Source organism: Dunckerocampus dactyliophorus, chromosome 9, assembly GCF_027744805.1.
Source record: "Dunckerocampus dactyliophorus isolate RoL2022-P2 chromosome 9, RoL_Ddac_1.1, whole genome shotgun sequence".
Lineage (NCBI taxonomy): Eukaryota > Metazoa > Chordata > Actinopteri > Syngnathiformes > Syngnathidae > Dunckerocampus > Dunckerocampus dactyliophorus.
In genome coordinates this window covers 20,556,519-20,578,926 of record NC_072827.1, presented here as the reverse complement: position 1 = coordinate 20,578,926, position 22,408 = coordinate 20,556,519, and the positions used below count along the sequence as shown (strand labels likewise).

The window sequence follows — 22,408 nt, the reverse complement described above, 5'->3', positions numbered from 1 at the left end:
TGAGGACCACAAGGACACACTTTACACTTCAAGTGGACGTCGTCAGGAAGACTAGTCTATAGAAAGTGAAAGTCCGTACCTGGGACGACCAAACCTGTGGACCTTTACAACGTGGGCTTCAGAGGGGCTCAGTGGTCCCACAGCTTGACTTCCTGGAACACACAAGAAGTTCACAGTGGAGCGTGGAACAACGTGTAGTGTCGTGTTTGAGTTTATTCTTGTAAAATTGCGACTTTTGTTATTCATTCGATGATGACTTTTTTTCTTAATATTTTGACTTTATTCCTGTAAAATGACAACTGTTTTTCTGTTTTTTTTCTTGTAAATTTTCTTTTAAAATTATAACGTTATATCTTTAAAAAAAAAAAAGTATTTTTCTTTATTTCAACATTGTCACTAAAATGATATTTTTTTTAATAATTTTACAAGTTTATTGTCAATAAATTGCAACTTTTTTTTCATTAGAAAATTATTTTTTTCTCTTAATATTTGGACTTTACTCTGGCAAAATGTCTGCTGTTGGTTTTTTCCCCCCAAATATCTCAACTTTCTTCTTGTATATTTTCTTCTCCTAATATTTTGACTTTATTCCCATGTTATACATTTTCCCCAACTTAAGTTTCTATTCATTGCTTTTGACTAAAAAAAAAAACCAAAAACTTTTTTTCTTTAATATTTCAACTTCATGCTACTAAAATGACATTTCTCGACATGCTCATAGTATGACTTTATTCTTGTGAAATGATGGCTAATTTTCCTTGCTAGATTGCTAGAACTCTTCTCTTAAATTAATACTATGACTTTCCCATTTTTGCTGCTGGTGTTTTTTTTGTAGTTTTCTTGTTAAATTACATTTTTAGACTGTGCTGCGGGCTGATAAAATAACAGACGCGCGCCGCAAATGGCCCCCGGGCCGCACTTCGGACACCTCTGGTCTATACAGTCCCACATACGTAATGCAAACAAATACCTGGTCGTTGACATGCATACAGTACACACTTTTCCATGCAAACGTTTGACGTACTATCCATAAGGTAAACATGTGTATGTCCATTCACATACACACATGGAACGTTAACAGTCGTCTACTAATTTGCATGCACACATGATTTAATCAGCTAGCTCACGGTTGTATGCTAGCTATCAAGCGTGGTACCCTGTTTGTTCTTGGACAAGGCTGAGCGGCCCGTCTGCTTCCGGTCCGAGCTGCCGCGGGACGCAGCCTCCTCCACTTCAGCAACAGCCAATAGGGACGCTTGATAGTAGAGGAGTGGCTGCCAGCAGTCTTCCCTGAGGTCCACCAAGTGCTCTGAGGTGTGCTTCTGCAAGTAGGACAACCTGCAGACAAACATCAACACGTCCAGCATGTGTCAACATTGATGTCCACTCGTGTAGCCCTGCAGTACTCACACTGTCCTCTTGTCTGGTTTGAGCAGCTTGCTGGAGAACTCGGCCAGAATGCTCAAGTAGGACAGGTATGCTGGTGTGGAACTTTCTGGGGTCTGGACGAAGTCCTGGAACACGAATTGGATGCCGGTCCTGCACAAAGTAGAGCACACTTTAGCCACCAAGACTCACAACACGGACACACAAATAGAGGGAAAGAGGAGACCACATGAAGTCCATGTTGACCTGTGAATGAGGACCACACACTCCCGGAACTTAACATGGTCCCCGAAGCTGAGGGCGAAACGTCTAGCTAGCTCCTTGATGCTGGTGAAGGTCTGGACTCCCTGATGAAGCCGTGGCGTCCCTCCACCGTCCTGCATCCGGTGAAGACGCACGAACAGCTAGCAATGACAAAAAGGTAACAATTAGCGTGCCTTTCGCTGATAGTGACGTTCATTGTGATGTTTACCTGCTGCAAAGAAAGCACTAAAGTACGAGCGCTCTCTATCTTGTCCATCTGTCGGCTCCTGTACATTGTCTCCTTGATGATGTCCCCAAAGTCATTGTAGTACTGAAGACAAGACACAACACTCTTGTCACGTACAACGCTTTCAAAGTTACAAACTTTCATACATGTGCTAATCTTTCTTCTTCAGCAGCAAAATAATAAGCGGCTGTAGAATCCAGGTTAATATTAAGTAGCCATGCTTTTATTTTACACTCAACAGGAAGTTACTGGGTGCATGTTTCAATGCTGTGTAACTAGACGGTAGTTATGCTGCCGCACGCTGCTTAGCGATAATGACGGGGAAGTTAACAATGCTACAAGATATGTCGACATAAACGTGCCCTTTCTTCATCGCCATGGCGACTTTGGTTCTCAAATTCTACGTCGATAAAAGCAGTCGACCGTGTACGTCAACGTCAACTTAAAGCGAGCACTTTTTAGTAGTAAGAAGACCACGGTGGACCAGGACTTGATGAGTTATTCCACATAGACAGCTTGTCAACATAAGCAGTCCTACGTCATTATTCTAAATCTACAGCGTTCTTTGTGGGTAGAAAAGGATTTGAAAGGTTTGACAGAATGAGCGTTGACAAAGCACATTTTTTATCATCTAATCTTTGCCCTTTTTTTTCCCCCACACACACAACAACAAAAAAAATCAATAGAAGTCTTTCTTTCACAAACAACACTAAGAAAAATTCCATTTGCGTGGAAATATTGAGAAGAAAAACCCACTTATCTTAGTCCAGATTAAAAATACAATTTCCGTGAAATAGGATTCTGTATTTATAAATGGAATATTTTCGTAGTTAGAGCATAGAAAATCCATTTACGACCTTCTAAATATGTGTTGTAACATTATTAAAGCTCTTTAGACATGAACTAACACTCCTATAGTAACTTTTACACTCGTATTACCCAATATAGTAGACAGAATAACAGCAAATGAGCCATTTGAGACATAAATAACAGTCATGATCATGTGTTGACATAAGTGTGTTCTTGGCGGACAGGAAGTGACATCGGATGTTCACATTTCAGTTTCAACTAGTCATGGGTTACGCCTGCAACAGTAGTTTGTGTTTTCATTTGGGATTTTTATTCGGGATTATTGTGGCAATCAAGTCTGGTGCTTGTGTGTCACACCGAACATTAAAGTAACATTACTGACACCTAGTGTCTACTGGAGAATACTACATCAACATCTTTGAATGTGTCTTTTGACTGCCTAATAGTTGTATTTCAGTTCATTTATCCCTTTTTATACTCAAAAATGCAAAATGTAGGAAAAAAATATGTAACATTTGCTTAAATATGCATATGTTTTGACTAATTGTAGGCGGTGTTTAACCACAAAAAGCATGATTTATTCATTAATATATTGTTGAAAAGCCGTGATAGAAAATTTATATCGTGGAGTGCCGAGGGCCGACCCTACTAGGTTTCTTACTTTGACCAAAGACATAGTTAATACAAGTGTGAAAATGTTGTTCAATAATGTTGATGTTGACTACCTCGGCCATCTTGGCTCTGATTTGTATTTCATTCTTCAAGATAAATGAATTCTGTTCTATTCTACTCAAGATCAGTACACTTCTTGCTCAGGTGTTCTTGTACTTCTTCAGTAGGATTTTTGAAGCGCACTTCTCCCAAGAAATGTTCAGAGGAATGTGACAAGGGAAAGCCCTTAAGCCAATCTTTTACTTCGGACAAAATCAACAGAATTTTTGAAATGCAACTCTAGGAAAACGCTCCGATGAACGTGTCGTGACTGGTTGGGAGTGCTGATAATCCACTCATTACACTGACCTTTAACCTTGGCTACTTCATAAATCTTGGCTCAGGTGTATTTGTCAAAATCAGCAGAATTCTTGCTGACAAAGATCACAGCTCCTTTATGGTTATGATATATATAATAATCAGATATATAGAGGGTATTTTTCATGCAATGACACAGAACAAAGCTCCTTAAAGGTTCTGCAGAATGTGATAAGAATGTCTTTGACTGGTCAAGTCCATCTGAGTTAGGTCTTTGATGAAGACTGTGTTAGCAGTAGGGTGCTGCTATGCTAGTCAGGAACCTCTGTGGAGGACCTAATGCAGTGCAAGTGAGGTACCTTCACATAGTGTGCAAATATGTCTGCAGCCATGCTGATCTCCAGCACTCTGTGTATGATGAGCTTGCAGTAGGCGGCCAGCGTGCTTCTTCTGGTGTGAAGGTCCTCCATCCTGTCCTCCTCAGAGCGCTGGCAGGCTGAGCAGGCCCACGTGGAGAAGAGAACAAAGACCTGAGCACTGTGAGCAGCGTGGCTTGTTAGCAGGTGTAACATAAATGTCATGGCGATGGCATGTCTTCAATCTGTGACCAGTCCCATAGAAGGTGAGCTAGAATGGAGGGATTTTTTTTCTCACGGGAAAAGAAGACATTGTAGTGATTTGATGCGTCAAAAGACAAAGTGTTAGCAGGAAAAGCTGATAAAATAGCAATAATCCACTCTTTCAACATTTCAAAAGTTCCCACAGGAGCACTTATTGGCTTCTCTGCTCTCATGACCATTTTGGGAATTTCACTCAGTATGAAGTCAACTTTGCATGGGAGTGTGCCTTCAATAAAAGCCACGGAGTTAGGGCGCCATCTGCTGTGCGGGCTGAGCATCACACCAGTAAAAACGACATACGTATTTCACTGCATCATTTTAGGTTATTTTCAACAAATTTATGTGTTGAATGACCTAATTATCAAAGTAAGTTAGAAAGTTGGCCTAGGCTTACAGTTGTGTAGATAGAATGCAAAGCAATGCCGCCCATATGCATTTAATAATTACATTCTGTGCTATGTAGCTATCAATATATGTGTATAATTTTCATGTATGCATATAGAGTGGTGTGAAAAAGTGCTTTACCCCTTCCTGATTTCTTATTTTTTTGCATGTTTGTCACACTTAAATGTTGTAGATCATAAAACAAATTGAAATTAGTCAAAGACAACACAACTGAACACAAAATGCAGTTTTTAAATGAAACTTTTTATTATTAAAGGAGAAAAAAGAATCCAAACCTACATGTCCCTGTGTGAAAAAGTGATGTTAGAACATGATTTAACTGATATTAATTGAGATCTATCAGTCTGAAAAAGGTTACAAAGCCATCTCTAAAGCTTTGGGACTCCAGTCAACTACAGTGAGAGCCATTATCCACAAATGGCGAAAACACAGAACAGTGGTGAACCTTGCAAGGAGTGGCCGGCCAACCAAAATTACCCCAAGAGCGCAGCGACGACTCATCTAGAGGTCACAAAAGAAGTCCTGACCTGAATCCTATTGATATGCTGTTGCATGACCTTGAAAAGGCGATTCATGCAGGAAAACCCTCCAATGGGGCTGAATTACAACAATTCTGCAAAGATGAGTGGGCCAAAATTCCTCCACAGCGCTTGAAAAGACTCATTGCAAGTTATCACAAATGCTTGATTGCAGTTGTTGCTGCTTAGGATGGCCCAACCAGTTATTAGGTTTAGATGGCAATCACTTTATCACACAGGGCCATGTACGTTTGGATTTTTTTTTCTCCCTTTAATAAGAAAAAGTTTCATTTAAAAACTGCATTTTGTGGTCAGTTGGGTTGTTGTTTGTTCTGAAACATTTAAGTGTGCAAACAAGCAACAAAGTAAGAAATCCGGAAGGGGGCAAAGACTTTTTCACACCTCTGTATGTGTCTATTAGATATGTATGTATCTATTACACCTCCACTCCCCTCTCTGCCCTCCTCCGGTGCACGTCTCGAGTTCATGTTGTAAATGTGTGTTTATTTGTGCCTATCTTGCTGAGGTTTTTGTGCCAGTCCCACGCTGTACTGCCCCATAGGAGCTTAGTTTGGAATTGTCTGTTTTAATTTCCCTTGCCTCTCCTCTTGTTGTTCCCTTTCCTCTCCCTCCTTTTATTGCCCAGTCATCCTGTCCTGTCCACCACCCGTCTTATTGTATGGTATGTTGTATATGTATGGACGGATGATTGCACAATTTCGCTTGTACCTCGGTATAAATGATGAGTAAAGGCCATTCTGATTCTGCCTATATATATTATATTCATGGCAACAGCTGTGAATACTTATGTAGAAAGTGATTTCTTACCTTTTAAAAATAATTTGCAAATGTGTACTTTGCATTGTAAGTTACGTAGAACCAAATGCACCGCCCACCACTGAAAAAGGCAAAGCTCAAAAGCCACCGAGGCGGTCGGAAATACTGGGTCAGAGGTTAGCAACAAGCCACAGAACCATTTAAAATTTCCATGAAATGGCAATTTTTCTAGTTATTATTATAATGATATAAAGATTGCTGTAATGATTATTATAAGTTGTAACCTTCAGTACATATTATGTTAACAGGATATTTTTTGGTATGTTTTACTCGACATACAGTATATGGTGGTCAATCTGTGCTTACATCCAATATGAATGAGTTGATCAAATAAGTGTTACCAATGAACAAAAGATGTGCAGTTAAGATCTAAAAGTGATTCAGTGTTATCTATTCACCTTTGCTTTCGTCGTCACAGTCTCTTCCCACAAAGACGTTTTTGCACACAAAGCTCAACAGCGCCGTCTGTAGCTTGGGGGTGGGAGTGTAGGACAGGGGCCCCCAGGAGGTGGGATCCCACACATTTTGCTGGTAGGAGTGGGCTGTGAGGATGTCGCAGACACCCAGGAAAGCCTAAGAGGTACAAGGAAAACAAGGAAGGAAAAAGTAAAAGTAGTAGGATTTTAAAATATTAAAAAACGGCGCCACTTTCTGTCTGACCTGATGCCTCACGCTGTGGTCTGAGTGGGAGAGACAACGATGACTTGTCTCACAGAGGACACGCAACTGGAGTCTCTGGGCCACAGCCTTGTCCTAAAACACAACAGTCATATAGTTAACAGACGCTTTTCATGCGACTGAATGAAAGACTGTGTGCAAACTTTTGATAGGTACACTCCTGATCAAAATCTTAAGACCAGTTGAAAAATTGCTAGAATTTGCATTTTGCACATTTGGATCTTAATGAGGTTTTAAGTAGAGCTACAATATGCAAAAACAAGAAGGAGGAGTGAGACAAAAACACTTTGAAAAAGTAATTTATTGAAAACAGCAAAGAAACTGAAATAGGCTGTTTATCAGCTGATCAAAAGTTTAAGACCAATTTTTCGACTGGTCTTAAGATTTTGATCAGGAGTGGATATATATATATATATATATACATATATACATATACACATACACACACACACACACATACTGTATATATACACTGCTCAAAAAAATTAAAGGAACACTTTGAAAACACATCAGATCTAAACTGGGGGAAAAATGATCTTGAATATCTTTCCTGATAATAAGTGGGTGATCTGGTCCAGATCTGGGAGGAGATCCCCCAGGACACCATCCGTAGTCTCATTAGGAGCATGCCCCGACATTGTCAGGCATGCGTACAAGCACGTGGGGGCCACACAAACTACTGAGAATCATTTTGAGTTGCTACAATGACATTTTAGCAAAATGGACCAGTTTGCTGCATCATTTTTTCACTTTCATTTTTGGGGTGTCTTTGATTTCCCCCCTCTATAGGGTGATCATTTTCATTTCTATCAAATTATGTGGCATCATTTTGTTACTAATACATCACCCACTTATTATTCGGAAAGATACTCAACATCATTTTTCCCCCAGTTTAGATCTGATGTGTTTTTGAAGTGTTCCTTTAATTTTTTTGAGCAGTATATATATATATATATATATATATATATATATATATATATATATATACATACAAATATACATATACATATACATATAAACATAGTACATACTGTATATTAGCCAAATCGTATGATGTACAGTAACTCACCCTGGAGGTCAGAGTTTCACTGCTGGTGCTCAGAGACCAGAGAACACAGTAGCTCAGACACTTAAACACTTCGTTTAGCACCTGTGGGAAAAGCTAGCTGAGATGTACTGATAAGTAGAAACAAAACAGGATTATTTTAAATGTTGTAATACCCTACGTAGCAGATGAGGTACCTCAGGTGACGCCCGCTCTTGGAAGCCCTCCACTGCCAGGAGGGGTGACAGCAGGTCATACAGATTCCATCGAGACAGATCGTGGCAGCTTCCAAATCACATTTTTAAGCAACATAAACGATGACACTACGGCAAGTATTCTATTCATTTTCTGCAACTTACTTATGGAAAGCACTGAGTTTCTTCAGAGTGGCTAAAATGTCTCCAGTTTTCTCCCCGTCAGCAGAGAAAGAGGTGCCCTGTGGATGGAGGGTTTGTACTTAACAGTTTACATGACTCCATAATCAAGCATCTTGGACAATAAAAATCATTCGGGTTCTTGCACTGCTAACAGGACAGAAATCCCTCAAGGTTGAGCACTGCTGGTAAAATGCTTACTAGAAACAAGTACTTGTCCTGAAGCATACAAACCCGGGTTTCATACTAAGGGTTAGGGTTCAAATTAGAGTTAGGGTTTCACACTAGGGTTCCAGACTGGGTTTAGGGTTCCAGATTAGAGTTAGGGGTTCAAACTAGGATTACGGTTTCCAACTCAGGTTTCAAACAAGATTTAGGGTTTCACACTACCGTTAGGGATTCAGTCAGCAGCTCTTTGAGGTGGTCCACCCAACATTGGACCATGGAGTCTCTAGCAGGTCGGGCCATGGAGCACCACATGGTCTCCTCTCCACACAGACTGAGGAATGTACGGGACGCCTCCTCCAAGACAGCAGCACCCGAATGAACCTCTAGATTGGCTACCATCTCTGCTAACAATCTGGAGACCGTCTGAGGAGGAGATGAGACCCAAAAAGTGGAAACTACTGTGTTGTCCGCGGAACTATGTTTGCAAACAATGCAGGTGTAAACAAAACTTCATTAAGAAAACATGTAACCTTAACTTTTAATGCTGCTTAACATTTAATGCTGACCTGTGTCATGTCTGCGAGGGGGGTCTCTGGCAGAAAGTACCGAGGAATCCTCATCAAGGAAGCAATAATGTCCCAGCGACCTGAAAACTGCATCAGTGTGCAATGTATGACAGCCATCATTCAAACATAATGTAAACTCTAGTGTTGAATGACCACCATATCAGACAGCGATACCTTGGACAGTAACTCTGGAAGCACCATGAGGAAATGCTGTGTGAGCCTTGTGCAGTCTTCAACCTGAACTTTCTTCTCTCTGACACTCATTACCTGGTGGAAAAAGACACAAGGAACTATGCTCTTCTCACACAGCATCGTACTGCTAGGTATAAACATTATACAGTACATCCATTAAAAAAAGACTAGCCTGTCTTGTCAAGTTATCAATTACTTATTTACATTTTCTTCTATTTTAATTGTTTATTTCCTTTTTCCTATTTTTATCCAATGTTTTTATAACACATTTCTGACTTTTATTTTAATATTTCCCTTCTTTTGAAAGCTTTATCTGGGTCACCACAATATAATCTACTCAACCGTTTTCCTTTTTTTGATGACTTACTTACTTTTTTAACCTCTCAATACATGTTCAATATATTTTCACTCATTTAAAATTATTCTTCTGGCTTTCATTTTATTTATTCACTTTACTTACTACAGTTAATTTCCTTTTCTCTCTTTTTTATTTGTGATTTCATTTCATTTTATTGTATATTACTTATATTATTTTCTAACTAATGTATTATATATTCTTTTAGTGTTTAATTTTGTTTTAATTAATTTTCCTTTACCTATGTATAATACATGTTCTTACTGTTTAACTGAATCAAATCTTTTACTTAACTTACTAAAGTAAATGGAAAATTATTAATGCAACTCGTCTTGATTCTCATCGAGTGTACAGGTGTGTACCTAATATTGTGGTCAGTGCATATACCACAATATTAGTTATGTATTCTATGAATTCCTAAGTAGAGCAAGAGCAAATCTTAACCCTTTAGTTTTTTCAAGAAAATATTCAGTTTTGATACTGCTATTTCAAAATGTTATAGCTAGAAAATGGTTAGAGATAAAGGCATACTGTAAGTGAGAAAAATCATCAGTATGACCCAATGTTTGTGAAGGGAGTAAATTCACTGATCTAATTTGCATATTATGACATCACCAGGCTCAGAAATGGTCAGATCCCTGTCTCCATGATACCCAACAGGCTCATCAAAAGGTGTGATCCACTTGTGAAACTCTTCTTCATCTCTCAAGCAAACCCAGCCATCATCATCTTCATTTACAGCGGGATCTTGAACACCACTGCTGTCTCCTCTGCTATTAGTAGTATATTTTCTACCTCGGATTCTACTGCGATTGCCGCTATTTCAGTTTTATACATTCCCGCTACTCCCCCCTCACCATTAGCAGTGTTTTGACCACCACGCACCATCCTCTCACCTATTTCTCCTAGTGCATTTTAGGAAAAACATATGAGAAACATTTTTAGACAAAATGAGAATCAGATCAGAATCTTTGTCTTCTGAGCTGTAGAAGAGTAAGCTTTGAGCAGTATAATTTTCCTCTGGGGCATCCCCTCCTGCCCCCCCGAACACTGTGAAGCAAAGCATCAGCTCCAAAATGTGCTGCATGTGGACTGTCATGGCGAGCGGACTCGCTGCCACCAGCACACAATGTTCAAACTCATTATACTCCTAAACTTTGCATAGAAACAAACCTACAAATGTTGCTCAGACTGAAGTTACAGATGTCCGCCACCTCCTGTTGTAAAATAGTAACTACATGAGGCATCATGTCTCTATGGCTTGTTAAATTCAGCAGTGTTGCTTGTCCCAACTTTGCGACTTTGGCGCTTAAAGGGCTATCTCTTATAAAATTTAAAACAAAAGGAAGCCAAAAACTAAGTCAAATTCCAATATTGATGACAGAGGACTCCCTCAAGGATCAATTTTAACCCTCCTATGATTTGATAAATATAGTACAGCATTTTCCACTGCACTGTAGAATATTTGCATGCCAATTGTACTTTCTTATAGTGCATTATCACTGTGACTGTAAAATAAAAATAAAAAAACCTTCTTTGCACCGCTCCTCCCAGCCAGCACTGGTCCTTCTGACGCCTGACGCACAGATGCTACCAGAATCTCCACGAGCACCACTTCTTCTGCCTGAGTGAGTCCTGCAAACACAAAAAAATGTACTGTGACCAATAAGCTTATTAAGATGTAAATGTAACTATCCACAATCATAGTTCACTTATACTAGCAACAAGTAAAAAATTTCCCACCTGGACCCAGCGAGGGACTGTGAGGGTCTTGCAGCAGTATAGAGGTGAGTGTAGACCAGTCCTTCAGCAGGGTTCCACCACAGTCCCACAGGCTGTCCACGAGGTAGACCACATGGTTGTGTAGCTGCAGGTGCACTCAGTCAATGTCATTCTAATATAACAACTTTTGATGAAAAGAGTGTTTCACCTTAGAGTTCTGGTAGAACTGCAGCAAAGCCTTGAGTCTTACAAGTGTTTGTTGTCTATGAGCGTCCTCCTGATTAATTCCCTCCAGATTATTAGCTGCAGGGAGAAGCCTGAGAGAAACACAATAAGTTTTGAAAAAATAAACACTCTTTCTTACAAGCAGGTAAACTGACGCACATAAAGAAGAGCAGCTCCCCCGCAGTGGCTGCAAGGGGGCGCTGAGATGAAAAAACGAGCTTGAGGAGTTGCTCGTAGTCGTCTGGATTGAGCACATCTTTCGATGTTCTAAAGGTGTTAGACACATCATGGTTAGTGAAGACATCGCATTTATTACTATAATTGTTGATACTGAGAAGGAGTAGAAGGCTAACTTGGAGATGAGTAGCAGCAGTTTCAGGGTCTGCAAAGCCACTTCGTTGTCTTTATCCAGAGTCATGGAGATCATGCGGTCCTGGAACACACAGGTAGTAGTGATGCCTCTCTATTTCTTGACGATAAAATACCACATGAAACACAGCATGATATTGTCAAAATTTATACCGCAATGCTTGGAAAAAGGAAATGCAGACAAATATAATATACCACTGTATATACTGTCATTGGCAGGTGCAAATAAATGCCTAATGTGAAATTAATGCTTTAATATTGCTTTAATATTGAGTCAGGACAAAAGCTGTGATGCACCCACAAACCTTGGCAATTACAACCGTACTACAAAATATATCATAACTTAGGCTGTGACATTTGTTTTAAAAGTCAACAGAGTAGCCATTTACATTTTTGTGATAATCAAAAAGTCCAGGGAAGAAAGTCAAGTGTCATAAATGTTGCAGCAGCACGCTGCATTTGTTTCCATGGCACACTATAATTGCATGTACACAGTAATTACGGGGCAAATTTAACATATTTCGCTCCATCAGATTTTAATGACATTTCATCTGCAGAGTGAATTTATATCCTACATACCTCTTATCTTGTCCCGAAGCTTCGATCCATGAGTTTGAGAGGCTTATAGTTGGACTAAACTTTTCTGTATACGAATGAAAATACACCTAATATCATATGAAAAAATTGCATTTTTAAGGAGGTCCCCACAGACTCTTCTAATGGAGCACGCACACACAGCATCGCTAAAGTAGCGGGATTGTATTTGTAACATTCCAATGTGTTGTGACATGGACATGCCGTGCTGGATGACAACGTCACTAAATGTCACTGCTACTGGACTGTAAACTACAGTCCAGATACGTACAAAGCGTCCTTACTTTGCATATTGTCCCCATAAATGTCACTAAAAAAAAAAAAAAAAGCACATCCATATAAAGCCTGCCGTGCTTATTGTAAATGCAATGCTTCATTTCCTTGTAACCATTCAATCGATTGATTACCTTTTAAACAATGTTAGATCGATAGATATGTCGCCCTGAATGGAAACTTCAGAACCCAGATCGATGTAGTTGAATCGTAGGAATATGAGTAAATCATTACACCCCTAATTTATACTGTTTTTTAATAGTTTAATGCTAGTTTAGTTTGTTTAGTAATGCTAATAGTTTAGTTTGTAAACTTTGCAAATGAATATACTGTGAGGGTTGAACAATTCTGAGTGCAACTGTCCTTTTACGAAATATATAGAATACATGAGAAACAGTGGTATTAGAGGTATCTGTATTTAGGTTTGAGCTGCCCAGTGCTAAACCCTGCAAATGATTCACAATTGCTTTGTTTCCCCAAAAAGAAGCAGTTTTAGGGAGTTCAGGTGAGACTAAACTTGGCTGAAATGTGGTTACCTTGAAGCGGCTGGTGAAAAAGTCCAGTTGAGGCAAAAGCACAGGATCTCCATACAAGCTCTGCAAGCCTAAGACACACTTGAGACGCACATCTGGCATCTGGAAGACATAAGATAGCCAAGTTAATGCAAAAGCAAATTGTGTTGTTTTTTGGTTTTCTTATAAATACATGACATGTATTGAACAACAATGGTCACCTTGTCGTACGACATCCAGTCCATGTATTTGAGGTAAGTGTCATTGAGGAAGACAGAGCTGTAAAGCCTCATCCACAAGCCCAACTCCTCCATGCAGATAGAACGAATTTCTGGAAGCACATCACTGTGCGTACGAAACATGCAAACACATATAGTAAGCTCGTAAGAACTAATTCAGCACAAATGACATCAGACACTGTGGTTTTCATTTAAAAAGAAATGCATGAATTCAGGACAAACGGTTTTCATCAAGTAATACTTAATGGATGAATTCAGAATAAAAGATATCAGACGCTGTGGTTCTTGTTAAATCATAATAAATGAATTGAGGATCATCAATATTAGACACTGTGATTCTTACCATTTTGCTTCTTCCATGTATTACCTTGGCAGCACCATATGCTTATATACCTGTACTATTTCTCACACTGGCTTATACGTAGAATGATCATGACATCAAGGTAATTCAATGATGACATTTTACCGATGTCTCTTGAGAAAAACGGCCTTGAAGATGACATCCATCATGTTCTCTAGCTCCACTCTCTTCTCCTGCAGCTTGAAGACAAAAAGCACAAGGTTATGAGTCACATCATTGCAAGAGGCTTTGAGTATCGTTGGTTTTGCTGTACCTGGGTCACTTTCTGCTGCACCTGGTTCCTCTGTCTGCTGGGCCTCTGCACCTGCTGCCGCTTCTGACTGTTTCTGACACCCACGCTCAGACTCAGAGCCACTTCAATCAGGGAGCTCAGCAGTTTGACCGCTAATAAACCACACAGTATGACTTAGTCTATAGTAACAGCGTATCACGGGCTGCTGTCAAAGTTACCTGCTAGCGTGCAGGTGTGTCTGAAAGCTCGTATACGGGAGTCGGAGAGCTCGGAAAGCAGCGAGACGAGCGTGCTCATCAAGTAGCTGTCAAAGAGGATGCTGTGTTGACACTGAGAGACCAGCACCGACACAAAGTCGCTCAACTCCGAGTGAAACCACCGGCTGTAGGGTCCAGGCTGGATCAGAGGATACTCCATGCTGTCCTGATGAAGATTGTGGACTTGTTTTGTCAATCGTGTGGAAAGATTTCAAGTTTGTTGTTTATGAGTTGGATGTGTTGTTGACACATGGATGGATCTAATAATCAACCAGCAGAGGGCACACATCATTCAGGCCCAACTTGTTTAGTAGCTTAATGGGCTGCAGAAGAAGCTGAAAAAACAGGTACAAATACATGTTCAGTTGTGGTAGTACTAATTTTAAATGAGTCTGCAAAGTCTGGTACAAAACTAAACAATATTGACGTTACTGGTCAAATAATAACTGAACAATCACTCCCTTTCAAACCTATTGCAGTTTGACTATTCTTGTATCTTTTGTTTACACGCTTTGCCAAGCTGTCACTTGCTTTACTTTGCATTGGCGGCAACTAGCTAGCTAGCTAGCTAGAGTTATCCACCTAGCTTCTGGTCTACGGACTCCAAAAGCAACTTTTTACCACAGTGACATTTTGTTTTTAAACAAACAAGCAATGCGGTCAGTTCGGAGCTCGTTTTTGTCCCACAGGGAAGCCACAAGTGGGTATCACGCTCATGGGGGACATACTAACTTTTTCAAGTGTCACCAAACAACTTTACTTTGTTGTTGTCATTATACTAATTATTAGTGTGGGTACGGGAACATCGACACGTCGGTGCATGTGTCGAGCAAAACCCTGTGTCGGTGTGCGTATCGCTTTAAGAAAACCAATACAGTTGGTGTTTCGCCTGTCTGTGAGAAAGTTTACAAGGAAGTGAGTCTGACTTTTGTCATGGGGTGCAACATCTCTGCAATAAGAACAAATCTTTTGAAGCACAATTCTTCTATTTAATCCAGTGTGACATGAGAGACCAAAAGAAAAGAAAGACTGTGTGGGACCATTTTGAGTTTATATTGGCAAATAAGCTATTTGCTTTTGCTGTATTTCCTTATTTCATCCCATTCCTCTGGACCAGTTCATCTCCTCTTGAGCTGTCAGAATTAATCTGCATTTCAATGACTCTTAGTTGAAAATATTTGTTTTATATTCTGCAGGTAAAATGTCGTATTTGTTTTACTGAATTGTCCTACGTAAAGAAAAGTACCTCATCAATATTTGCTTAAACTCTTAGTAGTATTTTATAATAACTGCTGAATTAAGAATTTATGCCTTTATATCATGACAAATGAGCACATAAAGACAATGGCCACACTTTGAGTGGAGATCTGCTTGGTAGTGAACACAAAGAACACAAATGTAAATGTTGGCAGTCATAAATTCAACACAAATAGTTGAATTTAAGCAACTTGGACACACTGAATTTATGTTGTTTTAAGTTGAGCAGCACATATTTATATTTAATGAAGATATTCATTTGTATGTGTGTATGTGTGTGTATGTATATATATACTGTAGAAATACATATACGTGTGTGTGTGTGTGTGTGTGTGTGTGTGTGTGTGTGTGTGTGTCCCAAAACAATGTATACTTTGAAGACTTTGAAGATGAGGACTTTTATTTTCATCAAGATGAGTGGGCCAAAATTCCTCCACAGCGCTGTAAGGGAGTCATTGCAAGTGATCGCAAACACTTGATTGCAGTTGTTGCTGCTAAGGGTGCTAAGGGGCAATCACTTTTTCACACAAGGCCATGTAGGTTTGGAATTTTTTTCTCCCATAATAATAAAATGTTTCATTTAAAAACTGCATTTTGTGATCAGTTGTGTTGTCATTGACTAATATTTAAATGTGTTTGATGATTTGAAACATTTAAGTGTGACAAACATACAAAAAAATAAGAAATCAGAAAGGGGGCAAACACTTGTTCACACCACTGCATATATACGTATACATATATATACACATATACAGTACATATACTGTATATGTGTGTGTGTGTGTGTGCGTGGGAGCGCGTGTGTGGCTGCGTGATCAAAATTTGGAAATTTTGTTGAAAAATTGCAAGCATTTACATTTTGCACTGTTGGATCTTAAGGAGGCTCTAAGTAGAGCTTCAAAATGCAAAAAGAATAAATGGGAGTGAGATAAAAAAATGTTTTGAGTAAGCAATTTATTGCAAACAAGCATTAACGTGAAATAGACTATTCGTCAGCTCATCAAAAGACCACGGACTCCAAAGACGTCTTCAACGCCACTAAATTGCCCGTTTGGAATTTGCATGAGAGCACCAAAAATGGAACATTGAAAAGGGGGAAGAAAGTTTTATTCTCTGATGAGAAAAAAATTAACCTTGATGGTCCTGATGGCTTCCACTGTTACTGGCATGACAAGGAGATCCCACCTGAGATGTTTCACACACTGCAGAGTGGAGGGGGCGCCATTGTGATCTGGGGTGCTTTTGCCTTCAATGGAACAATAGAGCTTCAGGTTGTGTTGGGGTGTCAAACAGCAATGTCTATGTGGAGATGTTGCAGGGGGCATCCCTCATGACTGAGGGCCCTCATCTGTGTTTCACCTGGAGCAACATTTCCACTATCCTCCTGGAAACACTGCCATCAAGCAGGCCCACACCAATTTTTGAGGCGATTAACAAGAATGGCGTAGCTACTCATTAGAGAGTCCTTTTTTTAACATTTTATGTCTATTTTAGGGAATTTAGGGTAGGGGTGTGGGGTTGAGCTATGATCTTAAACTTTTTATCAGCTGATGAACAGTCTATTTCACTTTAATGCTTGTTTGCAATGCCCTGCGATTGGCTGGAAACCAGTCCAGGGTGTACCCTCCCTATCGCCCAAAAGTCAGCTGGTAGGCTGATAGGCTGTCAGCTGATAGACTCCAGCATATCCCCGCGACCCCAATGAGGATATGAGGCATAGAAAATTGATGGATGGATGGCTTGTTTGCAATAAATTGCTTACTCTTTTTTTTGTCTACAATTAGTATTTAATTGTAGGATTATAATTTGGACATGGAACCAACATTTAATTGTGAATATTTAAAACTGATAACATTAAATGTTTTTGTATTCATTAATTAATTTTTTTTTTTTTTACTTTAGTGGCTTTTATTCAAATTTCGTCTGTGTTTCTGTTGCTTATTTTTCTCACCCACTACATTCTACCTTCACTACCTTTTTTAATATGATTCTGGTATCAGGGAAAGCATATTTTGGGGAGGCATGGTCGTCTCCCAACCTAAAGGTTGTGGGTTCGATCCTCCGTCCTCCCGTTATCATGTCGAAGTGTCCTTGGGCAAGATACTGAAGCTGAACCCCCAGTTGCTCCTGATGCTGCGTCATCAGCAGGTAAATGTGCTAGCAGTGTCAAAGCGCTTTTAGTGCCTTGGAGGTGGAAAAGCACTATGTAAGTGAAAGACAATTTACCATATTTGAAACATACTGTACAAACAATGTATTGTTATTATTATGGCTTTGGGAATAACCTTTTAAAAATATTATTTGGAGAAACTAAAAATATTTTCAGATTTGTTGTTTTAATTGTCAATTAATGATTAATAATTTTCCAGATAATATTTTTTTGATTAAGAAAATTTGTTTGAATGCTCGTCCCTGGTCAGCACTCTGTACAAGCACTGCAAGAATAAGGACAATACTGACTGCATCCATGGGCCAGGTGATGGTGAGGATCCACGGAAAAGCCAGAAACTTCTTGTATTGCAAACCAGCAACCTAAACACACCACAGTTTTAAAGTCTTGTCTAACAACAGTCAAACATGAACACAACGTAGTATGCCCCTCATTACCTCATCCATGTCTTCAACCAGCTCCTCCACCATCTTGTCCATGGTGTCACTGTCGCTTTTGGTATGACACATTTCAGCTGTGGCCACGCCTACAAAAACAAGATTTTAACTGCATGCAGAGACATATTTAGTGTGACGACTTCTCACCTTTGCACCCGCAGCACTGGATGAAGAATGTGATAAGGTCGAGGAGGGATGCATCTCTGTCTGCCACATAGGCCTCCATCCAGCCGTCAATCACCGCCTGCTCACACATCCATTAGGACTTAAATGTAGTGCGGTCGTGTTTAGTACTATGGTGTATCTTACCCCCATGGCACTCCTGCCCATGGTGATGACGTCAAACAAAGTGGCGGCCTCCACGTGAGGACGTTTACGCTGGCAGACCCTGTCTTTTCTAACGCTGCTACATCTGCGGCGGCCTTTGGCAATTTTGCTCTTTGTGGCATTCTCCGATTCCTTGCGAGGTCTTTTCCTACGCCTCTGTGGGTCAAACCAACAGACAACACTATAACGTGTATTCTGTACAATACAACATACCATCATTTATTTCAAATTTGTGAAAAATACTATAACGTGAGACCTTTAATAAAAAGAAAGAAGAAAAACACATTTACCCCCCTCTTCTGTCTGTTCTCATTGCCGGACTCTTCCTCGGAGTTGTTGACAACTGCAGAAGGGTTGGCCTCATCCTCATTTTGTGAGCTCTTACTGCAGAGACAAAAAATCCCACAAATGACTGCAGCATCAATACTAAATAAATGACACAGTGGAGGAAAGGTAAAAAAAAACAAAAAACCTCTGCTGCTCGGAGGGTCCGGATGCAGCTGTAGACGTGGGGTCAGATATCATGTCCTGCTTCACACAGCAGCTCTCAGGTGACTTGCTTGATTTGGAAAGCCACTTTGGTCTAAAAGAAACATTCACAGCTTGTCATCATACGAGGGTTATTGCCGTTCCAAGACCTCTTGCAAATGGAATGGCTGAAAAACAAAAATTATTAGGGTTGGGTATCATGTACATTGGTGCTTTTGAAATGGTGCCAGTGCTTAAACCAGCGGTTCTCAATTATTTTCTGTCACGCCCCCCTGATTTGAAATACTATTGAGAAACTGATAATACCTATTTATTTATCTGTACTGTATAGACTGAACTCCAAACTGAAACCAGGAAAATGCAACAAAATGGAGAGCTGTGAAGCATACAAGTGTATTCAAGAGTCAATAGTACATACAAAAACCAATACATTTGTACATGTTGGCAGGTCTGCACTAACATTGAAAGTACTCCCTGCCTCTCACACCCCACCTGACGGTTTACCACACCCCCCCAAGGGGCCCCGCAACACTATTCGAGAAGCACTGGCTTAAACGGTGGCTGACCCAGTACTTAAAAAAAGTATAAGTATAAGTATGAAGTATAAGCAACCATTTTGGCCTGAGCATTTTAGTGGCATGCTCACGGTCATCTACTGTATGCAGATAGAAAACTAACTTCGAACTGTTGACTTTGCGGTAACTACAGTCGTCCCTTGCTATATCATGGTTCGATTATCGTTCCCTGGCTATATCACTTTTTCAGAAATTAATTAATAAATAATCGCTGTTTTGTGGTAGACTATGGTCTATTATTAGTCAAAACATATTGAAATACAAGTGACATGTTGTATCCTGGTCACCAGGCAGCAGTAATGACACAAAACATTGAGACATGAACTTGCATTACATTACCTTAACACTGCATGAAGTCATGAACTCCGCCATGGCGTGTCAGACATGATATAGAGAAAAAAAGTTCTCCCACTATCCCGTGTGGAAGTGGTAAGTTTTTGGCTTCTTAAGTTTAGAAGAAATTAATTTGAGGCTAACTGGTTAGTTCACTAGCTTGCTAGCTGGCGGCAGTCTCGAGTCCCTGCAGCATAAGAGTTGCAATATGGTGTAAACCACAGGTGTCAAACACAAGGCCCGGGGGCCAGATGTGGCCGCCACATCATTTTATGCGGCCCGCGAAACCCTTGGAATAATGCATGTCAATAATGCACTTCACCTCTGCCCTTCTAAATGTATTTGACGTGTCATTTTGACAGAAAAATTGCACTGCATGCAGTTCTTCTAAACGTCAGTATTATCTAATCATGCAGTAAGATATTCCAAGCATTTTTCAAAAACAAATACTTGAATGTCTGCTTGCCACCATGACATTCTCACTTCACTTCTCATTTCAAAGCAAGTTATCCATCAATTTGTTTGTAAAAATATAATAATCTAATGCATGGGCAACTGTGTAATAATATTATGAGGTTATATTCATAATTAAATTCATAAAAACTGACAGTTACAAGTGGCCCTCTGAGGGCAGCCGTAACTGTGATGTGGCCCTCAATGAAAATGAGTTTGACACCCCTGGTGTAAACAATGCATAATAGGAGTGTAAAAGTGACTATAGGGGTGTTGTTTCATGTCTACAGGGCTCTAATAATGTTAAGAAACTTATTTAGAAAGTCATAAACAGGTATTCTATGCTCTAAATATGAAAATATTCAATTTATTAACATTGAATCCTACTTTGCGGAAATTAATTTAACACGGTCGACCCTAATGAGGATAAGTGGCATAGAAAATGGGTGGGTCAAGAACCAATTAACAGCTATAAATGGGGGACGACTATATTTTATTTTTGCTTCATTTCAGTGCCACGAAGTTAATCGTGTAAAGACCCGACAGTTATGTGTTGTTCTATAAAGGGTTCTATAAATTCCGACTGAATTCCGAATTGTATGAGGCTGAGAAGGGAGAAAAGAGACGACTGCATGTTGAAAAGACAGTTTAGACTGCGGATGTTATTTTGGCATGGTTGCGGTAAACTTCGTTCCAATAAAAAAATTTTTGATCGGACACCTCCTCAACATCCTTTCAACATCCGGCTAGAGGCAACAAAATGAAGCACCGATAGCTACTGAGTAACCGGACTGTAACACCACCGTTTGCGTCAGAACCGATGCCAATATAATAGCGAGTTTCGGTACACATCCCTACAAATAATGGACGCACGCCTAAAAAGTCCTAGAAATGCCTATTTCTATACTCTAACCCTATGATGTGCCCCTCACAGTTATTAAATTCAGTTGTACACATAGAATAAACAATTAGAAACAGCATACAGTATTGTACTTACTAGTTGCAGTTACACAACATCATGTCTTGTCAAAGCATTTTCCTGCAGGAAAATGTTTAGTGACTTGTGAGACAGCGCCCTCTGTTGGACGCTCCCCCACAGATAACACCATGACAGTTACCAGTAAAAAAAAATACTGTAAAAGAAATCCACAAATAGGCAGAGTGCTACTATAACTGAATGTCTATGCTTCTGACATCCGCTGGGGGAATAAAATGTTATGCTATGTTACAGTGATTCTCAAACTTTTCCCACAAAATATTCAGCTTTACCTTTCATGGCGTTTGCCATTACCGTTTATCTCCCAACATGTGGTCTGTACTCGTATATAACAGGCTTGTGGCGCATGAGGAGAGTTAAATCATGAATATTGTAGCGAAAGACATTTTCATTAGATTTCTAATGTCAGCAAATCTTTAGTTAATACGTTTGTACTGGTGTGTTTATTCCACCTATATTTCTAGTATATTTCTAATACAATTTCATGAAGTTAATTAAATTATCTGGTGTCTCCTACATTGTTGACATAGTATCCATGTTGGACATTGCATTTACATTGCATGTAGCTGCATACTACTTTTTTCCAGCTATTAAAATGAAGCTTTTACTTCACTAGTGTAGTGTAATTGTTTAACATTGTGGGTCATTTTAATGTTCAAAGAGTGTGGCACTTACCCCGATTACCTTGACTCACCCTAATTCATGTCTATACCTGTCTTGGGGGTAACTTTTGTTGTCATTTGGCGCTCTATAAATCAAATGGAGCTGAACAGATAAGTACAAAAACTAGTTCCAGAAGGAAGAAGCCCTTTGCTCAAGGACACTTCGGAAGAGTCAATTATTGTTCCCAAGGGAATTAAACTATGGTTTAGAGACCAATTAGCTAGCTAAGCACCCAATTAGCTAAGCCACATTATCTTCCAAGACCCCAACCATGAAACATCATGTTCATACTGTAACCCCGTATTATTTACACTAAGAAGTGTCAGCCATTATTGAAAACTGTTCATACTTACCGTCGCGACCCATTCGTTGGCGAGCATTCTTCTGTGTATTATTTTAAAATTTACAAGCACCAAGACCAAAAATAGTGCAACTGTTTTGACGATTTTCCTTTGCATTTCCTTCGCTCTCACAGTCAAGTATACAGCACAGCTAAAACGTCCTTGATTG

The 22,408-nt window shown here is 39.7% G+C and overlaps 1 protein-coding gene across 2 annotated transcripts in view; it reads right to left on the bottom strand.

Moving 5' to 3' along the window:
• The window catches only part of si:ch211-269e2.1 (cohesin subunit SA-2), a 27,450-nt gene extending 5,042 nt beyond the window's left edge, over positions 1 to 22,408 (bottom strand). Inside the window, exons 1-31 of one of the 2 annotated variants that reach the window (XM_054786612.1) lie at positions 22,252 to 22,408; positions 18,861 to 18,971; positions 18,679 to 18,772; positions 18,371 to 18,544; positions 18,209 to 18,305; positions 18,062 to 18,150; positions 17,915 to 17,986; positions 14,159 to 14,363; positions 13,962 to 14,092; positions 13,814 to 13,887; positions 13,330 to 13,453; positions 13,133 to 13,231; positions 11,714 to 11,793; positions 11,520 to 11,627; positions 11,344 to 11,452; positions 11,157 to 11,280; positions 10,945 to 11,048; positions 9,041 to 9,133; positions 8,867 to 8,953; positions 8,523 to 8,723; positions 8,118 to 8,194; positions 7,956 to 8,043; positions 7,783 to 7,875; positions 6,696 to 6,788; positions 6,434 to 6,608; positions 4,015 to 4,151; positions 1,859 to 1,960; positions 1,633 to 1,790; positions 1,411 to 1,539; positions 1,157 to 1,338; positions 80 to 152 (exon numbers count right to left, since the gene is read on the bottom strand). In XM_054786612.1, the coding sequence (XP_054642587.1) occupies positions 80 to 152; positions 1,157 to 1,338; positions 1,411 to 1,539; positions 1,633 to 1,790; positions 1,859 to 1,960; positions 4,015 to 4,151; positions 6,434 to 6,608; positions 6,696 to 6,788; positions 7,783 to 7,875; positions 7,956 to 8,043; positions 8,118 to 8,194; positions 8,523 to 8,723; positions 8,867 to 8,953; positions 9,041 to 9,133; positions 10,945 to 11,048; positions 11,157 to 11,280; positions 11,344 to 11,452; positions 11,520 to 11,627; positions 11,714 to 11,793; positions 13,133 to 13,231; positions 13,330 to 13,453; positions 13,814 to 13,887; positions 13,962 to 14,092; positions 14,159 to 14,363; positions 17,915 to 17,986; positions 18,062 to 18,150; positions 18,209 to 18,305; positions 18,371 to 18,544; positions 18,679 to 18,772; positions 18,861 to 18,913 (3,425 nt within the window). In that variant the 5' untranslated portion in view covers positions 18,914 to 18,971; positions 22,252 to 22,408. The remainder of the gene's footprint in view (positions 1 to 79; positions 153 to 1,156; positions 1,339 to 1,410; positions 1,540 to 1,632; positions 1,791 to 1,858; positions 1,961 to 4,014; positions 4,152 to 6,433; positions 6,609 to 6,695; positions 6,789 to 7,782; positions 7,876 to 7,955; positions 8,044 to 8,117; positions 8,195 to 8,522; positions 8,724 to 8,866; positions 8,954 to 9,040; positions 9,134 to 10,944; positions 11,049 to 11,156; positions 11,281 to 11,343; positions 11,453 to 11,519; positions 11,628 to 11,713; positions 11,794 to 13,132; positions 13,232 to 13,329; positions 13,454 to 13,813; positions 13,888 to 13,961; positions 14,093 to 14,158; positions 14,364 to 17,914; positions 17,987 to 18,061; positions 18,151 to 18,208; positions 18,306 to 18,370; positions 18,545 to 18,678; positions 18,773 to 18,860; positions 18,972 to 22,251) is intronic. The other variant, XM_054786613.1, reaches the window with a different exon arrangement.